Here is a 24,418-nt window from a genome sequence, read left to right as displayed (position 1 = left end):
CGGCTCGGTCTTATTTTCGGGGAAACACGGTATATGCACAAGATTCAAACATGAAAGCAATATAAAAGGCATACAGTGAAATGTCTCCCTCCTCTGCCCTGCCCCATCCATAACTACTGTTATTAATTTATGTGTCCTTTGGAGATTTCTTTATTCAAATATAACCAAATGTAAATATGTTCTTATTTTCTCCATTCTTACACAAAAGGTAGCATCCTATAGCGCATAGACTATACATCATAATAATACAGATATTGAATACTCATTGCTAATCACTGTTCTAACCTTTTCTTTATAGAAAATCTCATTTAATCCTCCTAGTAATCCTATTATTATCCTCATTTTGCCATGGAGATTTTTCTATATAAAGAGCTTCCTTAATTTTTTACAGCTGCATAGTATTCCACTGTATGGGTTCATCATAATTTATGTAACTCATTGCCTAGTGATGGACACTTAGGTTGTTTCTCTTCTTTGCTATTATGGGCTGTGTTGGATTGTACAGATGTCATTTCCTACGTGTGGAGATAGAGCTGCAGAATAGATACCTAGAAGGGGGACTGCCATGTCAAAGGATAAATAAATACATTTGTGATTTTGATGGACATTGCCTAATTGCCCTCTGTAAAATTATTAGTTATTTTCATAATTGCTTAGCAATTCTTACTAATAGTGACATTGGTGAGCACTAATATTTCATTCAATTAGAATAATCATAGTCGTTAAGGACGTTTATATAGGACTTCTCTGATTTGATCCTCTACAGCACTCTCATATGTGGTGGGAATTGTCCCTGTTTTACAGATAAGAAAATTGAGTTGCAAAGAGGTTAAAGTGACCTGCCAAGGACACAGAACTGAGGTCAGATCCACATGTGCCAGGCTCTTTTCTCTGCTCCAGCTGCCACTTAATCTCAGTCACTGGTGCCGTCTCTGGGTGACGGATCTCTCTGTTACTTAGATCAAGATGGACTGAGGCTGCAGGAGCTGAGCGCATGCCCCAGTGACAAACCTCAGTCCCTTTTCCCACTCTCTGGGCTCTCCAGGAAGCCTCTGCTAGCCCGGAATAAGTCTCCTGTGTTTAATCAGGAGGACCAAGCCCTGAGACTACATTCTTGGGTAGCTTGGGAAGGTTGAGAGTCGGCGAACCTGAGGACCAGTGCCTGGTGCCATGATTTTGGAATCAGGTTGGCTATCAGGCTGTCTGTTTGCAGATCTAAGACAAGCTGATCTCAGTAACTGAGGCCAAAATGGCCCCAGCTAAGAGCCTTTCTCCCAGCCTAGCTGCTGATGAGAGTAAATTACAACAGTATTTCTGGGGAAGTAACTAATAATAATTTTTTTTCTGGTGATATTTGAAGAGGCAACATTGCAATGGTTAAGAGCATGGACTCTGAGCCAGATTGTCTGGGTTTTTATATTAGTTGTCTATTGCTGCTGTAACAAATTACCACAAATTTAGGGGCTTAAAACAATGTAAATTTATTATTGTATAGCTCTGGAGATCAGAAGTCTGAAGTGGGTCTCATTGAGCTAAAATCAAGATGTCAGCAGGGCTGTCTTCCTTCTAACGGCTCTTGGAGAGAACTGATTTTCTTGCTTTTTCCAGCTTCTAGAGACTGCCTGCATTCCTTGGTTCACGACCCCCTTCCATCTTCCAAGCCAACAAGATAGTGTCACTCTGATCTCTGCTTCCATCATCATATCCCCCTTCTCTCACTCTCCTGCCTCCCCCTTTCCTTTCTAAGGACTCTTGTGAGCACATTGGGTCCACCAAGATAATCCAGCATGATCTCTCCATTTCAGGATCCTTAATGTATTCACTCCTGCAAAGCCCTTTCTGCCATGTAAGCTAACATATTCACAGGTTCCAGGAATTAGTACATGGATGGGGCGGGGGAGGAGGGGCGCGTTCTTCTGCCTACTACAGTTTGCATCTGGACTCTTACCACTTACTAATTGTGTAACCTTGGGCAAGTTATTTTACCTCTTGTTCAGTTCCCCCATTCTTAAAATGGGCATAATGATAGTTCTTACCCCATAGGATTTTAGGATTACATGAGTTAGTATTTGTCAAATGTTTATGATAGTGTCTGACACATAGTAAGTGCTATGGAATTGTCTGAAACCTACGAAATAAAAATATACAGTCTTTGGCCTAGCAATACTATTTTTTGTAATCCATTTTGTAGAAACAAACTTATATGTATCCATGCATTCGGATGCATAAAACATTGTCCATATTGGCCATAAAGGGAGGAAGGAAGGAAGGAAGAAAAAAGAAAAAAATCATAAATAGGATCATGTCCATTAACAGGAGAATGACAGTTGTGGTCCATCTGAACTATAGTGAGCTATTAAAGAGGATGCATTAGATCTATACTTAATAGACCTAGAGCAACATCTAGAATGAAAGTTATATTAGAGATGGAAGCTACCAAGTAATGGTATAGCATGATCTCATTTTTTTAAGTACAAGCATCAACCCCTCAAAATTGCTGTAGATATTTGAGCCAATTATTTAACCTCTGAATATCTGTTTCTTTATCTGTGAAATGAGGATAACAATCATTCTCTCCTAACGGGCTCTGAGGATGAAATGGAATGAAATATATTTGGTTGTGCAAAAATAATTGCGGTTTTTGCAATTATTTTTAACCTATTAAACCACAATTACTTTTGCACCAACCTAATATCAAGTCCTTAGAATCCTACAAGCGGCTTCATAATCTGGGTATTTGTGTAAGGTGGTTTGTGTGGAAAGAGGATGCTCACCGGGTTACTTCGGATGTGGGGAAAGGAAATGCAGATGTGGTGGGAAGAGATGATTAACTTTAAAAAAATACATCATTGCGTTGTTTCATGAATGGAGGCTAGCCATTGTTACTTTAGTATCTTTTTTTATGATGAACTCTTTATTTATTTTTAAAAAATTTTTATTGTGGCATATTGGGGAACAGTGTGTTTCTCCAGGGCCCATCAGCTCCAAGTCGTTGTCCTTCAATCTAGTTGTGGAGGGTGCAGCTCAGCTCCAAGTCCAGTCGCCGTTTTCAATCTTTAGTTGCAAGGGGCACAGCCCCCCATCCCATGTGAATCCAAGCAGCAACCCTGTCGTTCAGAGCTCCTGCTCTAACCAACTGAGCCATCCGGCGGCCCCTACTAACTTTTTTTATATTCTAATGTTTTATTAGTAGTTTGGATACTATCACCCTAACCACAAACACTGAATTGGGAAAAGCACGAACCTAGAAATATACCATGATTCAAAGCTTTGTAATTTTATAAGAGGAATTTAATAAAAATTTAAAAGGGAAAAAGCAGGAGAGCCCTTAATCAGGCCTACCTGTGTGTCCGCAGCATCTACTGCCGAGGCTGCTCCAAGCCACTGTGCTGCACATGCGCACTTCTGGATAGCGCCCACAGCGACCTCAAGTGCGGCATCGGCGTGGAGATCCAGCAGCGGCAGGAGGAGCTGGACAGCATGACGCATGCGCTGCAGGAGCAGGACCAAGCCTTCGGTGCGATGCAGGCGCAGATGAACTCCAGCATCGGCCGGCTGGCGCGCATGCGTACTGACACGGAGGAGCTGATCCGCGCGCGTGTGCGCCAAATAATAGAGCACGCACGGGCACAGGAGAGCTTGCTCCTGGAGGCAGTGAACGAGCGGTACCAACGCGACTACGGCGAGATTGCGGGCCAGATGGGCCACATGGAGGCTGTGCTGCAGCGCATCCACACGGGCAGCGCTCTGGTGCAAAGGATGAAGCGCTACGCCTCGGACCAGGAGGTGCTAGAGATGCACACCTTCCTACGGGACGCGCTCAGCCGCCTGCAGCAGGAGAAGCCCCAGGACCTGCAGGCCGCCGTGCGCACCGACAGCTTCGACGAATTCAGGGGGTGCCTGCAGGACCTCATCTCTTGCATCACCCAGAGGACAGGTGAGCACCCAAACCACTCTCATGGCCGGGCTGTTCACTGTGCAGGGGCTTGTGCGTTGATGCTGCCTGCTGGGGAAGACAGGGCAAGAAAGATCATCTTCACGTGACAGAAAAGGAAACGGGTTTTTTCACTGTCTCTTGAATTTGCCCTGACTGAGGCTGCAGCCACCCAGAGGGGACATGCTTTATTCATTTACGAAACCCTATAGATTAGCTGTGATCTTTTGACACTTGGGGACATTAAGAAACTACAACTCTGAGAACCAGACCCCATATCATTTTAGCCCCAGGGGGACCAACCACTCCAGGACGTCTTCTTAAGCCACTTGCGTCCAGCAACAGAGAAGGGTGCTGGACCAGGAGGTTGGGGCGGAAGCCGCCTGAGAATACCCCCTGTGGTGGTGGGGTGCTTACCCAGAAGCACACTATGCTCAGTGGAGGCGATCCTTTGCCCCCGGGATGGCCTGCCATCTGGACCAACTGCCAACTTTTGTGGGCTCTGGGCACTTGAGAAGTGGGAGATGGCAGACCAGTTCCTCATCTCAAGTTGTCCAGTCCAACTGGGAGACAAGATGGGGGCACATCACATAGCTGGGGAATGATACAGTGCTTGGCTCTGCAGTCCAAATTCAGGAGTTGTAGCAGCTCTACAGAGCTGGATATGCCAGGGGGCTTCCAAGAGGCAAGGGGATGGGGGTGCACAAGAGGGCCTCTGGGGTGAGAGGCTTCAATGGCTTTCTGATGAAAGCTCTAGGCTAGAATCTGAGCTCTGGAGAGCTGGTGTGAAGAAGCGGAGGGAGGCAAGAATCTGAAGGTCCCCCGGCAGGTGCCAGTGATAGAGGGCTCGCTCCCTCCTGCCCTTGGAGTGGATGGACATGGGCTCACAGTCCTAGAGTGGGTATGGACTTGTGCCTTCTCCAGCTAGGCACTGAATGCTACCCATATACAGGAAATGACCTCACAGTTTAAACAGCTTGCCTTGGCTGTGGCAAAGAAAGGAATTACGTATTTTATTCTAAAGCACAAGATTTAGATTAGATTTCATGAAAACGAGGCTGTGGGTGAGAAGATTATCGTGGGGCTCTCCATCTGTGGAGAAGTCAGTGAGCAGTACACCTTTAGCATTGTCACACTTTGCTTTGGTGTTGGCCTGGAGATGGAGGGAGGTGCCCTTGGAGTTTGGAGCCAAAGGCAAGCACTCTAATGCCACCCCTTTCTCCCTCTGATGAGGTTTATGCCCACAGAAGGGAGCTTTCCTTCCAACTGCCACCCTCTCCTTGGAGCTGCTCCAGTGCTGCGAGAGGTCCTGGAAAAGGGGTCTCCAGGAAAAGCAGCACTTCTGCCACTGTCCCAGGCCAGGATACCTCACTAAGGATGTCCCTGACCTGCCTATGTCCTACTTTGTTCTCCAGATGCAGCTCCACCGAGGAGAGCCAACCCAGAGGTTGCCAGCAGTCCCAGGGACCCTTCTGCTGTTGACCTGGTGAGATGGGTTTGAGGTCTGAAGGGGACGTAGTATGGTCCAGCAGGTCAGGCAGGTTGGGAGTTACCCTGTGTCAGAAAGGAAACTGAGTCTTGCTGACCTCGGGTCTGCAGGTAATAGAAAAGGAAGAATGCCTGAGAAAGGGATAGCAAATGGCTGGACTGGAGCTTTCATTGGGAGGGAGTAAAGGAAGGTTTACTCTGGGTTCCTAAATGCTACAGTAGCTGTTGATGGGTTCAAGAGCTGTTCGACCCAGAGGTGGACAGGAGGTGAAGGAGCTGGTAGGTGCCCCTGATGACCTCTACCTTCTCTGCACTCCACCCCAGATATGTGGGCCTTTTCCTGGGGTCAACATGTCGACCCTCCCCTCCTTTCCCCCTACACATGGTTCTTGGAGAGGAATAGAGAATGGGGCCAGGAGTCAGACTGGGTTCCATTGGTGTGATTTCAAGGCCAGCATATATCTAACAACCATAGTTTCTCAGGAAGGTGCCCATACCCCCTCTAATGTTGGCATTCCCTCTGCAGTGCCCCTGACCTGTGGCTGTTCAGCTTTCATGCACATACCTCCAGGGACAGGAAACTCGCTCATTCTTGAGGCAGCTATTCCCACCTCTGGACTGCTCTGACTTAGAGTGCTTCCTTGGGTAGAAAGGCAATGGCACCCTAATGCCTTGCCCTCTGTGCTGCTTGTCTGCATGGTTTCTCCCCATCAGGATCAGCTTCCTCAGTTCCCAGGCACCTGGTCTCCTCCCCATCCTGCTCATCCAGGTTTCTGGGCCCAGGACTGATCAGACCTCCATGGAAAGCAGGTCTTCTGGTGGGGTGGTCAGGGTGGCAAGCCTTCCTAGCCTTGCTATGGCATAGCCTATAGAGAGAGATGGTTGAGGCAATAAGAGAGGCTTCCTGGAGGAGGCAGGATTGAGGATCTGAGAGTTTTAGAGCTAGGAAAGAGCATAGAGTCTAACCCCTCCTTCTTTCAGAGGATGAAGCTAAGGCCCTGAGAGAGGGTGTGACTTAACCTGAGACCACATGGTGAGCTAGGGGCCTAGGAACCAACACCGAACTGCTTTGGGTACTGCATCCCCATATACACTGCTTCAAAAGTTAAAAAAATATAAAATCAAATAATTAATTTAATTTTTGAATAGGTAATCACATGGTTAGAAATAAAAACGTAGAAATGTCTCACTCCCACCTTGTCCCCCATCTGTCAGTTCTGATGCCCACATGCCTATCCTTATTATAATAATTCTTATATATCCTTACAGAATTTCTCTATGTAATTAAAGTAAATATGATGAGAGATACTTGTTTTTTCCATTCTCTTTTTGTACAAAGGTAGCAGTATTGTGCCCCAGGCTTTTTAGCCAGTGAAGTATTCCTTCCTGATACCTTTTTGCACCTGTGAGTGGGCCATTGAATGGATGTAGCATGCTTTATTTAGCCAGTTCTCTGCCGATGCATATTTAGGTTGTTTTGCATTACAAACAGTGCTAGAATGAATAATGTCCCCAAAGATATCATTGAATAATCGTGAAAAGTGATCTAGGTCCACAGATCTCAGCTGTCTCTCAGGTGCCAGTTGCTGGTTAGTGAATAGCGAGAGAACCCATACTATCTGTGTAAGGTCCAGGCATTTTGCCAGGTCCGTCTTCAGGTGACCTGTCACTATCTACTGCTAAGCAACTTGAACTTGGAACATCAGAAGAATGCTCTTTTTGCGGAGCCTCTTGTGTTCTTTAAATAATAGGCGTGGGGGGTCGGGCAACGTGCAGGTGGGTGGAGTTGGGGAAAGAAGTGGGTAACACTGAGTGCAAAGGGCAGGTGTGGCAGCTTGAGTGAGGCAGGCATGGTCTGGCTGTCGCAGGAGAGTCAGGACCATCAGCTGGCCCAAGAAAAAGGCAGCTCTTGGACTCATGTCTCTACCTTAGGAGGCAGGAGCTGGCCTTCTAGTGCCAACACTCATCCCTCTTGAAACTGTTGGTTAACTTTCATTGCAACCAAGTGCCTCGGTGGAGATGATGACAAAACATGCCCACAGGCTTAGCTAGGACTGCTGGGATGGGGGTGGGGGGCTCTGGCATTTTCCCTCCTTTGTATCTCATAGGCTCTTTTTGTAATGATGTGATAGTACTTGAATGAAAAAAAATAAAAAACGAATGTAAAGCTATAAAACAACTATAAATCAGTCATCATGATTTTTTTTTCCTCATTGTGTCCCCTGCTTCATTAACATTGGAGGTGGGTATGAGGCGCCCTGCCTGGGGGGGTTCACAGCCCACGGCCCACAGGGAAATCTTTACATACCAGCTGTCCGTAGAGCCAGACATGAAAGGGCAGAGCGCAGGGTCTTTTCAACTTTATAAAAACATATTTTAGTGGTGATAAAATACACTAACATAAAGTTTACCTACAAGTGGCATTACTGGATCGTATATATTGTAGTTCTAGTTTTTTTTGAGGAACTGCCATTCAGTGTTCCACAGTGGCTGCACTATTCTACATTTCCACCAAGAGTGCACAGAGGTTCCAATTTCTCCACACTGTCACCCACACTTTTTGTTTTATCGTAGGTGGTTTAAGCTTTTTTGACTGCCACCCATTGTAAAAAATATATTTTACATCTAGCCTCTATATACACACACACCTCTAAGTAAAACAGCAGTTTTGAAAAACAAATTAGACTTATTACATAGGATTACTCTAATACTTTGTGTTCTATGTAATATAAAAAAATGCAGGTCATGACCTACTTCATGGGTCACAGAGTGTAGTTTGAAAAACACTGGCATAGAGCACTCAGTGGAGATTGTGTACTTTCCTAGAGTCAGAGATCGTCCATTCTCTCTCCCCGTCCCTGAGACAGACTCCAGTCTCTGATCCAGAGACAACTCTCCTCCGTTTTTGTGACGAAGTTGAGCAAAAGAAACCCGGGGATGAGGGAGGAAAGAAGAAAGTCATTACAGCAGACCGAGTAAGAGCCCAAAGGCCATCAGCGTGCTGATGCCAAAAGGAGCTGTGCCTGGCTCTGGGTCCTGTGTGCTGCTGTCCCCTCTGAGGGTGGCCTGACCACGCCCACCCCCCACAGGCAGAAAGCATACCCCTGGCTCCCAGTCGGCGATTCAGCTCTGCTCCGTGAAGAGCCCGCCGGCTGTGTTGGACTGCCTGTCCTTCACTGTGTGGACAGACTGCAGGCTCCCGAGTGATGGTCACCCACTGAGAGCACATGGAATTAGACACCAAGGGGTGAGATTGAGGATAGGAGGGGCAGGGACCCGAGTCTGGGCCCCTTCAGAGGAGTCCTTCCCACGTCACTCACTCATTTTCAGCCAATGGTCCAGTAAGCTGCTGAGTTTCACACAGGAGCGAAGGATGGTGGAGAGGGGTGTGAAGGAGACAGACTGAAGAAAAGTAAGCTTGGGCAGGCGCAGGAAGAGAACTTCCATTGCAGAAACACTGTGTTCAAACCCTGGTGCAGGCCCTTACTAGGCATGTGACCTTAGGAAATCTCTGTGCCTCAGTTTCCTTTTCTGTAGAGTGGTGATAATTATAGGATGGTACCTATCCCTTTTTTTAACTTTAATTTCTTTTTATTGTGATAAAATTCACACAAGAAAACTCACCGTTTTATTTTATTTATTTATTTATTGGGGAAGGGGAACAGGACTTTATTGGAGAACAGTGTATACTTCCGGGACTTTTCCAAGTTGTCCTTTCAGTCTTAGTTGTGGAGGGCACAGCTCAGCTCCAGGTCCAGTTGCCATTGTGAGTTGCAGGGGACACAGCCCACCATCCCTTGCGGGAGTCGAACCGGCAACCTTGTGGTTGAGAGTCCGCACTCCAACCAACTGAGCCATCTGGCACTGGCCCATGTGGGAATTGTACCGGCAGCCTTTGCTGTTAGGAGCATGGAGCTCCAACCACCTGAGCCACCAGGCAGGCCTGAACACTCACCATTTTAAGGTGACATTTAGTACACTCACAATCTTGTACAACCATCCCACCTATCTAGTTCTAGAATATTTTCATTACCCCAAAAGGAAACCCCGTAGCCATGAAGCAGTCACTTCTCATTCCCTCTGCCCCCCGCCCCAGGAACCACGAAGCTGCAGCTAGCTATTCTGGATATTTCACATAAATGGAAACATAATATGTATCCTGCAGTGGCTGGCTTCTTCCCACTTAGCATAATGTGCTCGAGGTTCGTCCCGTGTGTATCAGAACTTCATTCCTTTTTACGGCTGCATAAAGCCCGCATGGCTATACTGCACTTGGTGTAGCCACTCCTCCACGTTTGGTGAGGTGAGTAGTGCTGCTGTGAACATTCATGTGCAAGGTTTCGTCTGAACATCCGTTTTCTGTTCCTTTGGATACATACCTAGGAGTAGAATTACTGGATCATATAAAAATGCCATGCCTACTTCCTTTTGTGCTGCATATTCAGAGCACTGTGCCGACAGAGCAGTAATGAAAACACTGTTTATTTATCAGCAGCAGCATGTGCTACGTGCCAGGTGCTCTTGTAAACGTTTTCCTGGAGAAGCACTTCATCCCCACTACCCTGTGAGGGAGATACTGTGAGCACTCTGTACAGAGGGGTACTGAGGCCGAGGAGTTTGAAATGACTTGTCCAAGGTGTGCAATGGCTGTTCTAACCCAGACAGAGTCAAGGCAGAGTGAGGCTAGTTTCACCTCAGTGGAAGGGTGTCCTTCCTGTTACGCCTCTGCTGCTGTAGAGCAGCTGGTTCCAGCAGCAGTGAGCACTTTGTCCCGGACTTGCGTAGGCTAGATGTCCAGCATGCCTGGAGGAGTTGTTGGGCAGTGATCTCTGGATGCCAGCACATCAGGTCACAAGGACGTGAAGCCATGGAGGGTGTGGGGAGGACTCATGGGCCCCGGTGGGCTCTGGGCTTTGGACCGGGCAGCCTGCACCTGTGGCTGGTTGAGCCCCTGGGTGTTGGACTGACCCCAGGCCTGGGTTCCCAGCCCTGGTCCTGCTGCCCAGTCATTTCTGACTCTCCTTTCCTGACTTTGCAGCCAGAGAGGGCACAGATGGCTCAGGCACAGCCAGTGGGGCTGGCTGAGTCCCAGCCTGTGGCCGTGGTGCAGTCGGTGCCTGGGGCACACCCTATGCCTGTGTACGCCTACTCCATCAAAGACCCCTCCCGCAGAGAGGTGAGTTCTCCCCAGCGCCCGCCTCCCCTCCCAAGGATCCAGATCCCACCAGGCTGTGAGAGAGACAGCTGGGAGAAAATCCAGACCTTAGTCAGCACCTTCCTTGCCCTTGGCTGCCCCGTCAGGAGGTTCTCTGCTCTGAGCAGGAGCCACTCCCAGGGCCATCAGGCCAGAGAGGCGGGTGGTCAGCAGGCAGGGCCAGCGTGCATGGCATCTTGGGAGGGCTTTCTGTATGGAGCAAGGCGTGGTCTGCATGGCGGCTAGCGGAGGGAGCCGCAGGAGCAAAGGGGGCATCCACAGGCCCCTGCCACCTGGCTCTGGGTCTCTGCCCACCACCCCAGGACCTCTGGAGCACCCTGACCTGGCCCTGTAATTCCCCACTGCGCAGGAGTTCTCCAACACAGCCACATCACAAAAGAGGAAGTCCTGCCAAACCGACAGCCCCAGGAAGGTTATCAAGATGGAGTCTGAGGCGGAGAAAGAGGCCAGGTTGGCCCAGAGCTCCCCTGAGCAGCCCAGGCCCAGCACCTCCAAGGCAGTCTCGCCACCCCACCTGGACGAGCCCACCAGCCCCAAGACCCCCACCGTAGGAAATGAGGTCTTACTGCTCAACAGCAACCATACAACTGGCGACTCTGAGGAGGCAGGTAGGGAGGTAAGGGTCAGCAGGGGCTGAGGCCTCCATGCTGCCCTCCAGGGTCTTGGTGGGGCCCCTCGTCTGCATCCTGCACACACCCAGGGTGCCCAAAGCCAATAGCATTCCGTGTCGTTCTCTCAGCCACCACCAAATGGGGCAAGGAGAGCCCGTGGTTTGCCTGGGGGCTGAGAGTGGATGCAGTTTCTTTTACTATGTGCTTTGCTGGGTTCCAGTGTGGGGGTCATGAGGGGCTGAAGCCCACAGTTCCTTAGCTCCTTCCCCCAACACACTCTTACAGAACTCAGCGCCATGCCTCTGCACAGCGTGGGTCTCCCCAAGAAACGCTTGTCTGGTGGGTGCCTAGCATGCTTCCAGACAGGACTTGGGTGAAGTCCTGGCAGTTCCCTAATTTTCTGCCCGAGGTCCTCATGTGTCCTAGATATCGTTTATGGACACTACAGGCAGGGAGTTCTTGAGCATGAGGTCAACCCATAGAATTCTGGGATGTCTCAGACAGTCCAGCTTTGTTTTCATTCTATGTCCCAGTCGGAGCCCTGCGCCCGCTCACACACAGCCCTGACTGCTGTATGTTCCTTGCTCACAAGTGCTATGGGAACATCAGATGGTTTTGATTAAGTAGGCACTGCGTATCTTTGAACTTGAACATATCAGCTCACAGGGATGGGAATTGGAATAAACCAGCGTGCTTCTTCTTCAGGAGTGCGAAAGGTTCCAAACCAGGTGGGCCTGTCAAGCCTCCTGTGCAGGACGCAAATTGTGCATTCGGGGCCAACCACTGAATGGAGTGTTCAGACAGGGCGCGGCAGGCAATGGTGGAAAGCCTCTGTGAATAAACAGACCCACATGGGCACACACGGTGACTGTTCACATTTCCCCCGCAGGGCACATGTCACCCACCCAGTCCACGGGCCTACAAGGAGTCCCACAGGAGAACCATGAGTGGGGGAGGCAGCAGGCATCCCCAACAGGGCCGAATGCTGCCCCCCAGCCCCTTTCCGAGGAGCGTGTTGTGGTGATCAGCTCAGACGACTCCGATGCTGAAAACCAGGTGAGTGGCCCAGAAGTTCACCCCCGGACTTCTTCCTGCCCCCAGTCCAGCTCCCAGGGGTCACAGCCGCAGCAGGGGACTCTCACACTTGCCTCGGGCCTGGGGAGTTGTCCAGCGAGGCATTAAGTCCTGAGTTGTCCTGAGGACAGTCACTAAAGGCCAGCTGTGGGCATGGACCCTCCCCCACCCCGCTCTCCCTCCAGACCAGGGCAGGGGCCTCCAGTAACCTCTGTTCTCTTCTGAAATGCTGGTAGAGTGCTTCTTTCTGGAGCCCTACCTCCTTTTGGGACTAGCCAATGCCTTTGCTGGGAGCGTCCTCATGCATTTTCTGTCCTTGAAGCCCTCAACAAGAAGGGTGGACAGCAGTAAGGACCATTGCAGGGGTGTGAGGGCCTGAGGCAGCACCGTACAGGGCCAGACAAGCGAGTTTTCACACCATGTAAGAGACAACTTTAAAGCCATCCTATAATGGAACAGTGGCTTTGTGGGTTGTGACCCTTCTGTCCTGAGGTTTGCTAATGGGGGTTGGGCAGTACCCTGTCCAGGGGAAAGGGGGCTCTGAACAGAGTACAAGGTGGAACTGGGTGGCCCCTGAGTCCCTTCCAGCCCTCAGTCTGAGGTTCTGTATTGGAAAGCACGCGGAGCCCACGGAGACCGATGTGCCACACTCCCCGCCAGCCCACTCCCTGCTGAGAGCTCCAGGAGCATCCCACCCCAGCCGGGCCTCCCATCTGCCCCGTGGCACATGCCACCCCCCGTCTCGGCCTCCCCACCGTCCCGCCGAGGAGGCTGTCATCCCCGATGCCGAGTCTGCCAGCCAGCCTGCCGGACACCAGGAGCACGATGCCATCCATCGTGGGGCCAGCGGCCTGTCTCGGCGAGTGCAAAGAGCCATCCGCCTTCGCCATGTCTTCCGCTTGCCGCTCAATATGCATTGTGCCCCCATGTGGACTTGTCCTTCCCTTGCTACCATCCCTGCCATCACAGGGCCTCCCAACCATCCTGCCAACCCCCAGGAGTCTCCTGCCCACCTCCAAAGGGCCAGTGACCAACCCCGCCGGGCACGAAGGGCAAGGCGGTCCCGCGGTCTCTCCCTCCGAGGATCCCCCCATTTAACCCAGTGGCTCAACAACGTCTTCACTCTTCCTCTGTCCTCTGTGGCTCCCCAGCCTGATGCCTCTGTTAGGGGGTACAGGGCAGGAGGCAGAGCTCTCCAGACCCTTGGGGCAGAAGTCTTCCCCCAGGATTCTGACAGAACCCCCTTGGGGAATCCCCAGATCCAGGTACCACTGGAAGTCCTGCCACCCCGCCCTCCAGAGAATCCCCTCACCAGCCCAGACACCGCTCATACAAGCCTCTGAGGACCCCATGTGCCTCCCTTTACAGCTGTTGGCCTCCATCCTCTTGTAACCTGGCCAACACCCATGCCTGCTTCGGCCTCCTCCATCCCACTGCCCAGCCCAGCCCACACACACCTACAGGCCCTGCACACAGTAGGTATTCATACATCTCCGTCAAGGAGGGAACCAAGGAAGGAATGGCTGCTTGGACTTGGCAGAGAGACCAGTCCTCTTCAGTCGAGAGGGCAGGCAGATTCACGCCACCACTCCTCGCATGCCTGGGCCTCTGCCCAAGACAAGGAAGCTTCTCTCACCCTTGGCACCCCAGCCCCCTACCCTGCCCTTTCCACTGGGCCTCTGCCAGGGTCTAAGCCCATGAGAACAGTGTCAATCCCAGGACCTGGCAGATGTGGCTGCTCAATAAATATTTGTTGAAAGATCACCTTGCAAACCCTTCTTCCATGACCAACAGATTCCCTGCTGTACTTAGCTCTTCCCTGCAGGTGGCTTTTGTCTTCTCCCTGCACTGGAACTTGGTTCTGTGGGGTTGCTATGTCCCTCTTTCTCCCACATCTGAATGTCTGGTAGGAGTGGGGTCAAGGACCTCTGCCCGCAGCCCTCCCACAGCTGCACTCAGATGCCCCGTAGAGACCGCAAACTCATCTCTTCCTCTCAGCGAATTACACCATCTGCCCAGTTACACAAGCTGAGACCCCGGGGCCACCCAGGACACCCCCCCCCCCCCTTTCTATTATTCCTCGCAGCCAGTCCATGTTTGAGTCTTATCTTTCCATGTTCTGCATTCCTCTGAAATCTGGGCACTTCTTTCCACCCATAACCTTGATAAAATTATAACAAAACAGCATAGGTCGAGGTGAAGCCTGGGAAGGCAAGAGAGGAAAGGACTGGGTGCCATTGGTCTCCCCAGACTCTGGAAGTCAAGTGGAGGAGCTGACACCAGCCACGTTTGGGTGGTAGGGGTGTTAGTCTAATCCTCCGCTGTCAGCCAGGAGCTAGGTGATGCCTGAGAGTAATCAGGGAATGAGGGAGAAGCACGCGCCTTGCAGGTTACGAAGAATTAAACATTTAGAAGCAGCTGCTCGCCTTTGAGCCCAGGTCTGGAGGTGTGGAGAGCCAGAGGGCCACTGCTTTTGTGTAGGCTTTCTTCAGCCACACAGTTTTTAAATTAACCGTTATAGGAGTCCCATACTTTCGAAAAAAACTTTAGCAGAAAACAAATTAGGTCCCCATGCTATATTTCTTACCCACCTTCTGTGCCCCCTGCAGACCCCTGGTGCTCGTAGAGTGTTTGCAGCACCTTGGAGGGGGCAGGGCGATATTCGCTGGGTGCTCCAGGCTCCCGCGGCTCGCGCATTCCCATGTCCCCCTCTCTGTGGCCTTTATCCGACCTTCCAGTGTGTGACAGTTGTAGAATGCTGGCCTGCTAAGATCTGAATTTCCCAAGCGTACCAGTGCCTGTGCTGCAGCCGTGTCAGTTGCTGTGTCTGGGAGCTGCGCTGCAGGCCCGATGGGCGTGGAGAGAGGCTGTGGGCAGGAGGGGCACTCTGAAAGAGCCCTGGACCTGCTGGGCATGGCAGAGGGGCCGCAGTCGGGTGGCAGGGCAAGACCCAGGCCTGATGATGGAGACCTGGGGGGAGGACGCTGATTAAAAACAAGGGTAGTCAGCAGTGCCTCTGCCCTCGGCCCTGTGTTAGCAGCCAAGCCAGAGGAAGATAGGTGTTGTTACCGCCTGTGACCGGACTGGTCCCAGGGGCCTAGCCAAGGGGGCAGCCCCTGGCAGAAGTGGCCGTGGTGACCAGCAGGGGACGGGATAGTGATGCTGCCGAATGTGCACATCAGGTTACAAAAAGGTGCTCAGCTGAGGAGATGGGAGCTGTGTTCCCTGACGGGCCGGCCACAGGCCAGCTAATGGGATGGTCCAGTTCACAGGTACATGTGAGGTATCTCAGGGGCCTTCCAGACTTTGCAAGAATTGGGGTTTTATTTGTGCAGAAACTAGCAATGCATGTGTCTTGCCAAACTAATCCCAGCTGTTGCTTAAAGCTTGGGTGCTGAGAGAGTCTAGTACTCTTGATAAGCAATGTCATATTCAGATACTTAGGGAGGTATCTTCAGGTGACTGGGTGCTGCGTATCACAGGGTTTGGCTCCTGACTGGCTGATGACCAAACACGAACTAAATCAGTAATTAGGACAGTTCTCAACCCTGCCTGACACTGATGACTTGAGATTTTACCAGTGACAGGATTCCTAGGCTCCGCCCCAGAGATCCGAGTCAGTCTGGGGTGCAGGCTGGGCATCAAGAGTTTTTCAAGCTACTAATGCAGAGTCAAAGGACAGAGCCCTGAGAGAAGTGGGGTTCCGTTGCAGACCTGTATCAGATGTGCATGTGTCAGCCTTGAATGGAGGTGAGACGTACCTCCTGGGATATGGACCCAGCAGGGGAGAGGAGAGCTGGGTCTTCCCAGATAAACCTAGACTTTTGGAAGGTGATTAAGATATCAACCCAGCCACTTCCTAGCGACAGCCGTGGGACGGCCTTCAGACCTGCTGGGTTGAGTTGGTATGGTTGACCTGCTAAGTTGATGTGCGATGAAAATGAGGGAAATACAGCTCATGAACCAGATTGCATGTGTATCCTGAAAAAATCCTGGATTCCTCATGGCTCAGTCTAAGAAACACAGTCCATTAGCCAAGTATAATAAGGAAATTCCAGTATTTGCTTGTATCTTTCAAAGACTATTAAAAGGGATCCAATACGCAACGCATAGCAGCACTTCTTACATTCCTCTCCTGCTTTCCTTCAGCTCTCATCATCGTCCTCTCACTGGGTCCTCAGCGTGTCTGCACTCTTCACTTCCTGTCCTCGCACGTGGACTCGTATCTCTCCTCACTGCCTCCCTGCCCGTCTTTTCCCTGCCAAGTAAACCTTAGCCTTTTGCAAGGAAAGGCCCTTTCCTGGCATCTGGGGTTCTGGTCTCCACCATGGTCCCAGTCTCTGCTCCCCCACCCACTCAGTTATCCTGACATGGGGCTGTGGGGATGAAACAGGAGTGTTTTCCTTAGTGAGCAGGGGTGGAAAGATGTTTTGTGCCAAAGCCTTTATGGGTTGATGGCCTTTCTGTTAAACCTGGGTCCTTAGAGAAGTCTCTTTTAAATGTACCGGTACATCCCAGGGAGGGGGAATTGAGTTTACAGCTGGCTAGAGTTTAGTGGAAGGTGTTCCAGTGAGACCAGCCCCACAGGGAAGCCATACTTTATGCAGGTCCCCAAGGGCAGGGGGAATCTGGGAGCTTCCCTCCATTGACAAGTTCAGCAGACAAGGCATGCGCTTTTATTAAGGGAGTCAGCAGGTTCAGGACAAAGTAAGTTCAGAACAAAGGACAGACAGTTCCAAGACTATAAAAGAGCAAATGACCCCAGGAAGCTTGCATGGCCATCATAAATGACCCAGGTATAAAGATGGGGGAGCTGGCCCATCTGCCACTCTTCAGGGAGTTTAACCTTTGGAAGAGAATACCTGAAGAGACTCGGCAGAAGGAAGGAGACAGGTGGAGCCCCCAGGGCCACTGCAAGGACTTTTGCAGTGATGTTTGGAGGACAAAGAAGAAGGAAGACTAGAAAGCCCAGGGTGCCATGTCGGTGGGTGGCAGAGAGGATTCAGCTACTGGTGAGAGGGAGCTGAGGCCCAGGGGAGGATACAGCTTCCCACCAGCCCAGGTGCAAGAGCACCACTGTCTTGAGAACAGAATAGGCTCTGGAAATCGGGAGAGAGAAAGGCACTGGATTCTCCCATGGGGAAGAAGGCCTGGTCTCCGGTGCACCAGCCAGCAACTTAAGGAGCTGCTGTAGAAGACTCCTGACAAGGGAGGGAAGGAAGCCAGGAAGCAAGACCATGTCAGAGCAAGACATGCAAACTCAGCCTTTGACATACCGCTGATTCAAGGGGACTGATATGCAAAGCATCTGCCAAAGTCTCTTACTAGGGCCTTCTGTCTAAAGTTCCAGAACTCACAGGCTTCTCTAAGTCAAACCAGTTCTGGATGGATTCCTCGAGAATATCTGTTTCTATCAATGACTGGGAGGAAGTTGGGGGTCCCAGGGTAGGGCTAGAGGTGCAAATAAAGTAAAAACCAGCCACTCCTAGGAAAATCCAGCACTTAGTACCTGTGGTTGTTAGTAATTTCACTCTTAGCTGAAGTTTTGTTCAAACAAATGTTTCACCTGGACAGTGGGAGGGCCTAGGAGAATATGCTAATTATCTCCCAGGGCAGGGACATTACTCAGAGGCCAGGGCTCATGGAGGCCTCAGATGGCTCCAGGTGAGGCTGCTCCATCAGCCAGCCAGAGGCAGTCCATAGCAGGAAAGGCCGAGCCTGCTCTGGGCTGTGTCTCAGCAGTGCCCCCAGCCAGCCCTGGGACGCTGGCCATGTCCCTTCCTCTGGGTCACTGGCTACTGTCCACAGGTGGCACTCACAGGAGGTTCTGAGCAGGCCACCAAAGTCTGAACGTCTGGATTTGGCAGCTGTGCAGACGACGAGCAACTCCATATTGTGAGAGGCTGCGTCTCCCTCTGTAGTCCCAGCCCCTTGGAAGCCGGAGCCCTTCCCCTACCCTGAGGCCTTTCAAACTGTTCTGGCCTTGGTGCTGGAGAAAACAGGCCCTCAGGTGCTCAGCCTGCAGGAGCCCAGGCTTCAGGCTTCCTTAAGCAGCGTGCAGGGTCTCCAGGCTCTGAGCTTTTTCCTCCCCTGTTCTCTCTCCCAGGCTCTGTGTCCACCTAGATGTGGCATCCTAGGGGCTGAGCAGTCCTCCACCTCCTCTTTGTGTAGGACATTGGGACCTCGGCTAGCTTTGAGGACAAGAAAAGCCAGGCTCCTGGCCCCTTCCAGAGAAACAGCTGGGTTTCAAGATGAGGCTCTTTCCTCCTGTCTCTGAGTTTCTTCTGAGTCTGCTCAGAGATGAAGTGAGGAACAGACACCTCGGGCCCTACTCACCATAGCAGTGGGCCCTCCCCCAACCTCCACACCCAGCACTACTCACCCCTGCACACACTCGCTCACATGTTCACCCTTTCACACATATGTGTGTCAACACAGGTTCACAGCCCCTCGTGCACACCCAGATGCACACACACACTTGTCACATGATTTCATCCTCACCCCTCGTCACTCACTAACGTGTGTGCCTGTTGACATGCACGGCCCACACATGTGCACACGCACATCCATGTCTTTTCATGCACACATTCTCACGTGCACATGTGCTCACCTAGACACACTTCCCTTCCCCGATGACATGCCCTCCGTCGTGTGCGTGCAGAGGCATCGGCCACACCAGTTTGCTCTGTTCCCACACACTCACATTCACGCACACACCTGCTCATGGGCACACACTCCTATTACCAGTATGTTCCCTCTTGCCCTTTGGACCCCTGACCTGTTGGTTTTTCTGTGTTGCAGTCCTTCCGAGAGCTGGATGACAGCAGCAGCGAGTCCAGTGACCTTCAGCTGGAGGGCTCCAGCTCCCTCAGGGTCCTGGATGACAGCCTTGCCAGCCCCCAAGCAGAAGACAGGCCCTTGGTTTTCTTTGACCTCAAGATTGACAATGAAAGTGGGTGCTCTAGTGGCTATCCCCAACCCTTTCTAGCTTAGTCTCTAAGTCCCCAAGTTAAGTGCAGGCAGAGACATCTGCAAGGCCCAGAGGAGCCCTGAGCTCTGGCCAGTGACCACAGCCAGAGAGGGGGCAGAGCGCTGCGTTACCCCGGGACTCCCAGGTATACCCGTTGGTTGTTTGAGTGACAGCTGCCTCGACCAGTGCCTGAAAGCGTGAGGCAAGCACCTCTAGGAGTTCACCTCTGGTGAGGGCTTCTCTTAGATGGAGAGCCTTGGGAAGACACCTCTAAAAGAAACAGTGTGGGAAGTCACTGCTAAGAGACCGGCAACCCAAGCCAGGCCTTGGGCTGTGACTGCACATTTCTGAGTACAGAGCCCAGTCTTCAGGGGCTTCACAGGGAGCCCAACAGAGCTGAGGTCACAGAGAGATAGGACCTCTTCTCCCAGAAGCCCCTCAACTCCCACAGTGCTTGCTGGGGGTCCTTCCCTGTGACACAGACTCAGCCCAGGCCAAGCCCAGCCATCCAGAAGCAGCAGGTGTTCCCATAGGACAGGGAACTCACTCGCAGACCACACAGGAGGCTCGGCCACACTGAGTGTAGTAGATTGGGCAGGTGTGCTGTCTGTCCCAGGGCTCCAACTGGCTGGGAGCCTTAGCTAAGTGACTGATGGGATTGGAGGCCAGGGGCAGGGTGTGGAGGGCCAGGTAGAAACAAGACAGACAGGAAGGACCTGGATGTAAAGGGTTTGGTGAGCCCTGGGGCAGGTGGCAGAGGAGTGGGGAGCTGGACTCCTTTGCAGGTAAGCAAGGGGCGTTTGAGGTCCAGCCGACCTCCTTCTGCCCCCCTCCCCACACAGCCAGGGTCAGAGCTGCATTTGGAGGCTAGTGTTTGGTGGCTGGCAGCAGGCCCCAAGGTGGGGTCTCTGGATGGCGGCCCTAGAGGTCCCCCACAGCCGCCTGGTGCCTGCCCTGCCCCTGGGGCCTCACCCTGCCCTTCTCTCCTGCCCAGCCCAGAAGATTAGCCAGCTGGCCGCCGTGAACCAGGAAAGCAAGTTCCGAGTGCTCATCCAGCCCGAGGCCTTCAACGTCTACTCCAAGGCCGTGTCCCTGGAAGTGGGGCTGCAGCACTTCCTTCGCTTCCTGACCTCCATGTGCCGCCCCATCTTGGCTTGCTATAAGCTGTGGGGGCCCAGCCTCCCCTACTTCTTCCGGGCCCTGGAGGACATGAACAGGCTGTGGGAGTTCAAGGAGGCCACCTCAGGCTTCCTGGCCACCCTGCCCCTCATCCAGGAGCGTGTGCCCCAGGCCAGCAGCTTCAAACTCAGGAGTCTGGCCAAGACCTACCTGGCAAGAAACATGAGCGAGCGCAGTGCCCTGGCTGCGGTGCTCGCCATGCGTGACCTGTGCCGCCTCCTCGAGGTCTCCCCGGGCCCCCAGCTGGCCCAGCACGTCTATTTCTTCAGCAACCTGCAGTGCTTCGCGTCCCTGCAGCCCCTGGTGCTGGCGGCTGTGCTGTCCCGGGCCGAGGCCCGCCTCCTGGCCCTCCACAATGTGAGCTACACGGAGCTGCTGACCGCACACCGCAGGGACCCCCAGAGGGGCTTGAAGAAGTACAGCCGCTACCTGCAGGACCCTGAGTCACCCCCTGCCCAGCCTGCTCTCAACCTGCAGGCTCTGAACATCTACTTCAGAGACCTGTTGGCAAGGACGGCCTTGGCTCGGGCAGAAGGCCCCTCGGCCCCTCTCACTGGCCACAGCCTGGCCTCCCAACAGAGCTGAAAGGAGAGGATGGCTAGCTTGGCATCTCTGGGGACAGACAGGGAGGGGGTCCCTGAGCCAGGCTCCGCCCATCACAACATTCCCAGTTCCTGGTCCCTAGTACTCAGCTGGCATTTGGTTCAGCATCAGTTCTCCTTCTCTGGGACCAAATTCCTCTTCTCTAAAAACCCTACAGAGAACGTTCCAAGGCCAAGCAGCCGCCTGCCCCTCCTGAGGCCATCAGATAACCCATGCAGGCCCTGGGAGCACCAGTAGGTGAACTCATCAGGACCCTGCCCCTCCCTTCCAGGAGCCAGAACCAGGTCTTGGGTGATGAAGGTATGGCTTCTGGGCTCTCTAAGCAGCCCCCACCTTGCCCCAGACACCTGACTTGCCACTTCCATGAGTGTCCTTGCAGCGCTTCCCTGACCCCCGGCCACTGCCTGGGGGACCTGCTGACACTGCCTACAACACCAGTTGCCCCATGGGTACCCAAAGTGCCTTCTAAACCAAACTGTCCCAAATGAGCTTGGGTTCTCCTAGCTGCTGCCTGCCTGGAGGCTGGCTCTCTCTGAAGCGTTTTCATCCCTGGAGGGCCTCATATCTGCAGAGGAAGAAGCTGCTGTGTCATGTCTGTCCCCACTTACAAAGTCTGACCCTCCACGCTTGCTTCCTTCCTCTTGGCCATACAAATGCCTCCCCTCAGTGAAGCCTTTCCTTTTTGGTCCTCAGGCCACCAACCTCTCTCAGCACGACCCTTCACTCTGTCTCCACTGCCCACCTCAGCCCTCCCGAGGAATGTCCTCTAACCCAGCACCGTTCTCTGTGTAGTCCAAGGACCTGCACGTTGGCTTCTGACGGCCTCTACCCCGGACCTCTGGGATTGGATTGTCTGGGGTGGGGCCCAGCAAGCTGCTTAGTTTAGCAAGTTCTCCAGATGATTCTGATGCCTGCTAAGTTCCAGAACCATTGCTGTGTAACTGATCCTCAAAGGAGAAGCAATGTGAAGCAGCAGAGAAAGTCCTGACCCAGCCCCAACGGTGCACATTGGAGGTGACCTAGGAAAAGGCCCCTTCCTGAGCTGCCATGTCCCCACCTGTAAAATGGGCTGGTTGGCTCAGAGTCCAGTCCAACTCTGCCACTTGGGTTTTAGGAATGGCCAGCAGGCCACTGAGACCATGGGCAAGATGGTTGCATTCTCGCACCCTAGCTCCCAGCCCTGAGCCAAGGTCCCCAGCCTGTGATCACCCCCGAGCGCAGCAGCAGGGCACAGAGAGGCAGGGCCGTCCCCTCTAATGAGCAGAACCGCTATGCCTGTCCCCTTCCCTTCCTTCCTCCTTGGTTCCCTGCTACTGGGACACAGCCCAGGCCCTCAGCCTCTGTGACCTCAGCTTCCACAGCGGTGAAATGTGTGTGTCCACACATCAGCCCCCATCCAGTGGGTGTCCCGAAGACACACTGAGGGATCACATAGGACCTCGCCACCATGGTGGGAGTGCTACCTCTAACAGTGAGCTCCGATGTATTTAAAATAGAATTCTGATTTAAAACAGATGCTGACTGAAGCTTGGTGTGCACAGACTGACAGGGAGAGGGGCAGGGACCCAGCCTGGCTGTGATGACTGCTGTCTCGGCAGCTGCCAGGAAGCCTCACCCTGCCTGAGGACACCCACTGATTTCCAGCCCCACAATGCTTTTTCAGATGTAGTTGATGCTAGGTTTTATAACAAAGGGCTGTTCTACCTTCTCTCCACTTTCTCAACCTTTAATAAAGATGTGACTCTAAAGCCTGGTGCCCCGGTCCCAAGCTCTGTTCAGCCCACCTGAGCAGCCACTGAGTAGCCTTTTGCCTGGTGACGGGGACGCTCCCAGGCCTGGGGGAGCTGTTCTTTGTGGAGACCTTTCAGGACTTAGCAGAGCAGAGAGCCTCATTGCTGAGTGCTTGAGGGCCTCGGATGCAAACCGCCCCCCATTCTAAGTGGGGAAACCAGGGTAGGCCTTACCCAGGATCATCTCCAAAGGGGAGAGCACATGGAGGGAAAGAAGCAACAACTGCAAGAATTACTCCTAGAGGGAGTCAGGAGCCAGGGACCAGGGTGTGTAGGAACTTACCTCTGCTCCCCGCTGGGTAATCTGGTCTCCTATCTGTGTCCCCAGAGCCACAAGTGGTAAAACCATTAACAAGGGAGGTTGGGGAGGCCCAGTATACTAGCAGTGTGTGACTAATGTGTTGCTGTCTTGGATGTCGCGGGTGTAATTCACGTTAGTATCGGCAGGGATTCCCGTGACAGGCAGTGTAGGTGTCAGCCCTCCCCTGGCCTGGGTGGGCAGCCAGGTAATGTGATTTGGTCACTGCCACCGCCCTCAACCACATCTCCCTGTCCCAGATGCCCAAATTCCTGTCCTGGAGTTTTCAGTCTCTAAGAGCAACTCCAAACATGTTACCTGTACTTTGAATTCTATCTGAGGTTTATCCAACTAACCATGAGCCTGCTGGGCGAGAGCTCAGGGTACTGAATTTCAATCCTCCGTAGCCTACGACTGGTCTGTTGTGTCAAGCTCAGGCTCTGACTCTGTAAAATGAGATAATAAGGATAATTTTAACCTCACAGTATCTTGTGTGATCAAATGTTTGAAAATAGTTCTTTAATATATGAAGAGCCACACAAATGTAAGATCTTATTTTACAGACAGCTGAGATGACAGTGTTCCTGCATTATAAGTTATAGAAAAATAGATACTAGACCTTAGCAAAAAAACAGTACATGGGCCTTCTTCAGGGGAATAAAGAACAAGATGTGGGGCAGAACAGATAACTGGAGTCCTGGGGCCTGAGGGAGGCAGGAAGGAGAGCAGCAGTGGCTGAGCAGTCGGTGGCGCTATGCCCTGAGGACACCCAGATGGGAGCTGTAGCCACAAGGACCTGGAGCAGAGAACAGACTTCCTGTGACAGCTCAGCTCAGCCTTGGCGGCCCTACGCTGCTTAAGTACCTCCTTCTGAGGTCCCAGGGCTCATTCACACGCCAGAAAGCTCACTAAAAAAAATCCGCTTCAATCTCGCTCTTCTCCCTGCATAACACCGGGCTGCCACCTGGTACCTGGCCCCGCTGTGCTCCCCTCTGCACCCCCCCCCCCTTACCCGGTGCTGGCCTGCCCACTCCCATTCTTATCCCTGCCTTAGACTCACTCTGACCCCTAGTCCCAGCCCTGACTGTACTCCACATCTCAGAGTTTATCTTGTACCCTAAACCTCCCCGCAGGCCCTGCTCCTGTCTCGTCCTCTGACTTCAGGCCTGTCTCCGCCCTGCACCCCAGTGTCCCAGCCCCTGTGCCTAGAGTAAGAGGGCCCTTTCTCACCTTCACTCACAACTAAGAGAACCCCA

The 24,418-nt window shown here is 52.4% G+C and overlaps 1 protein-coding gene across 2 annotated transcripts in view; it reads left to right on the top strand.

Moving 5' to 3' along the window:
- Window positions 1-22,822, top strand: part of PML (PML nuclear body scaffold) — a 36,481-nt gene extending 13,659 nt beyond the window's left edge. Inside the window, exons 3-9 of one of the 2 annotated variants that reach the window (XM_019735990.3) lie at window positions 3,357-3,937; window positions 5,350-5,420; window positions 10,461-10,598; window positions 10,987-11,245; window positions 12,138-12,304; window positions 19,124-19,274; window positions 20,287-22,822. In XM_019735990.3, coding sequence (XP_019591549.3) covers window positions 3,357-3,937; window positions 5,350-5,420; window positions 10,461-10,598; window positions 10,987-11,245; window positions 12,138-12,304; window positions 19,124-19,274; window positions 20,287-21,056 — 2,137 coding nt within the window. In that variant the 3' untranslated portion in view covers window positions 21,057-22,822. Of the gene's footprint in view, window positions 1-3,356; window positions 3,938-5,349; window positions 5,421-10,460; window positions 10,599-10,986; window positions 11,246-12,137; window positions 12,305-12,939; window positions 14,087-19,123; window positions 19,275-20,286 lie in introns of those variants that run through there. The other variant, XM_019735989.3, reaches the window with a different exon arrangement.
- Window positions 22,823-24,418: the final 1,596 nt, after the last annotated feature.

The sequence above is a fragment of the Rhinolophus sinicus genome, chromosome 3, assembly GCF_057876585.1.
Source record: "Rhinolophus sinicus isolate RSI-liver-muscle chromosome 3, RSI-T2T, whole genome shotgun sequence".
In the NCBI taxonomy this organism is placed as follows: Eukaryota; Metazoa; Chordata; class Mammalia; order Chiroptera; family Rhinolophidae; genus Rhinolophus; species Rhinolophus sinicus.
Note: the sequence above shows the minus strand (reverse complement) of the source record. Positions and strands in the feature narration are given on the sequence as shown.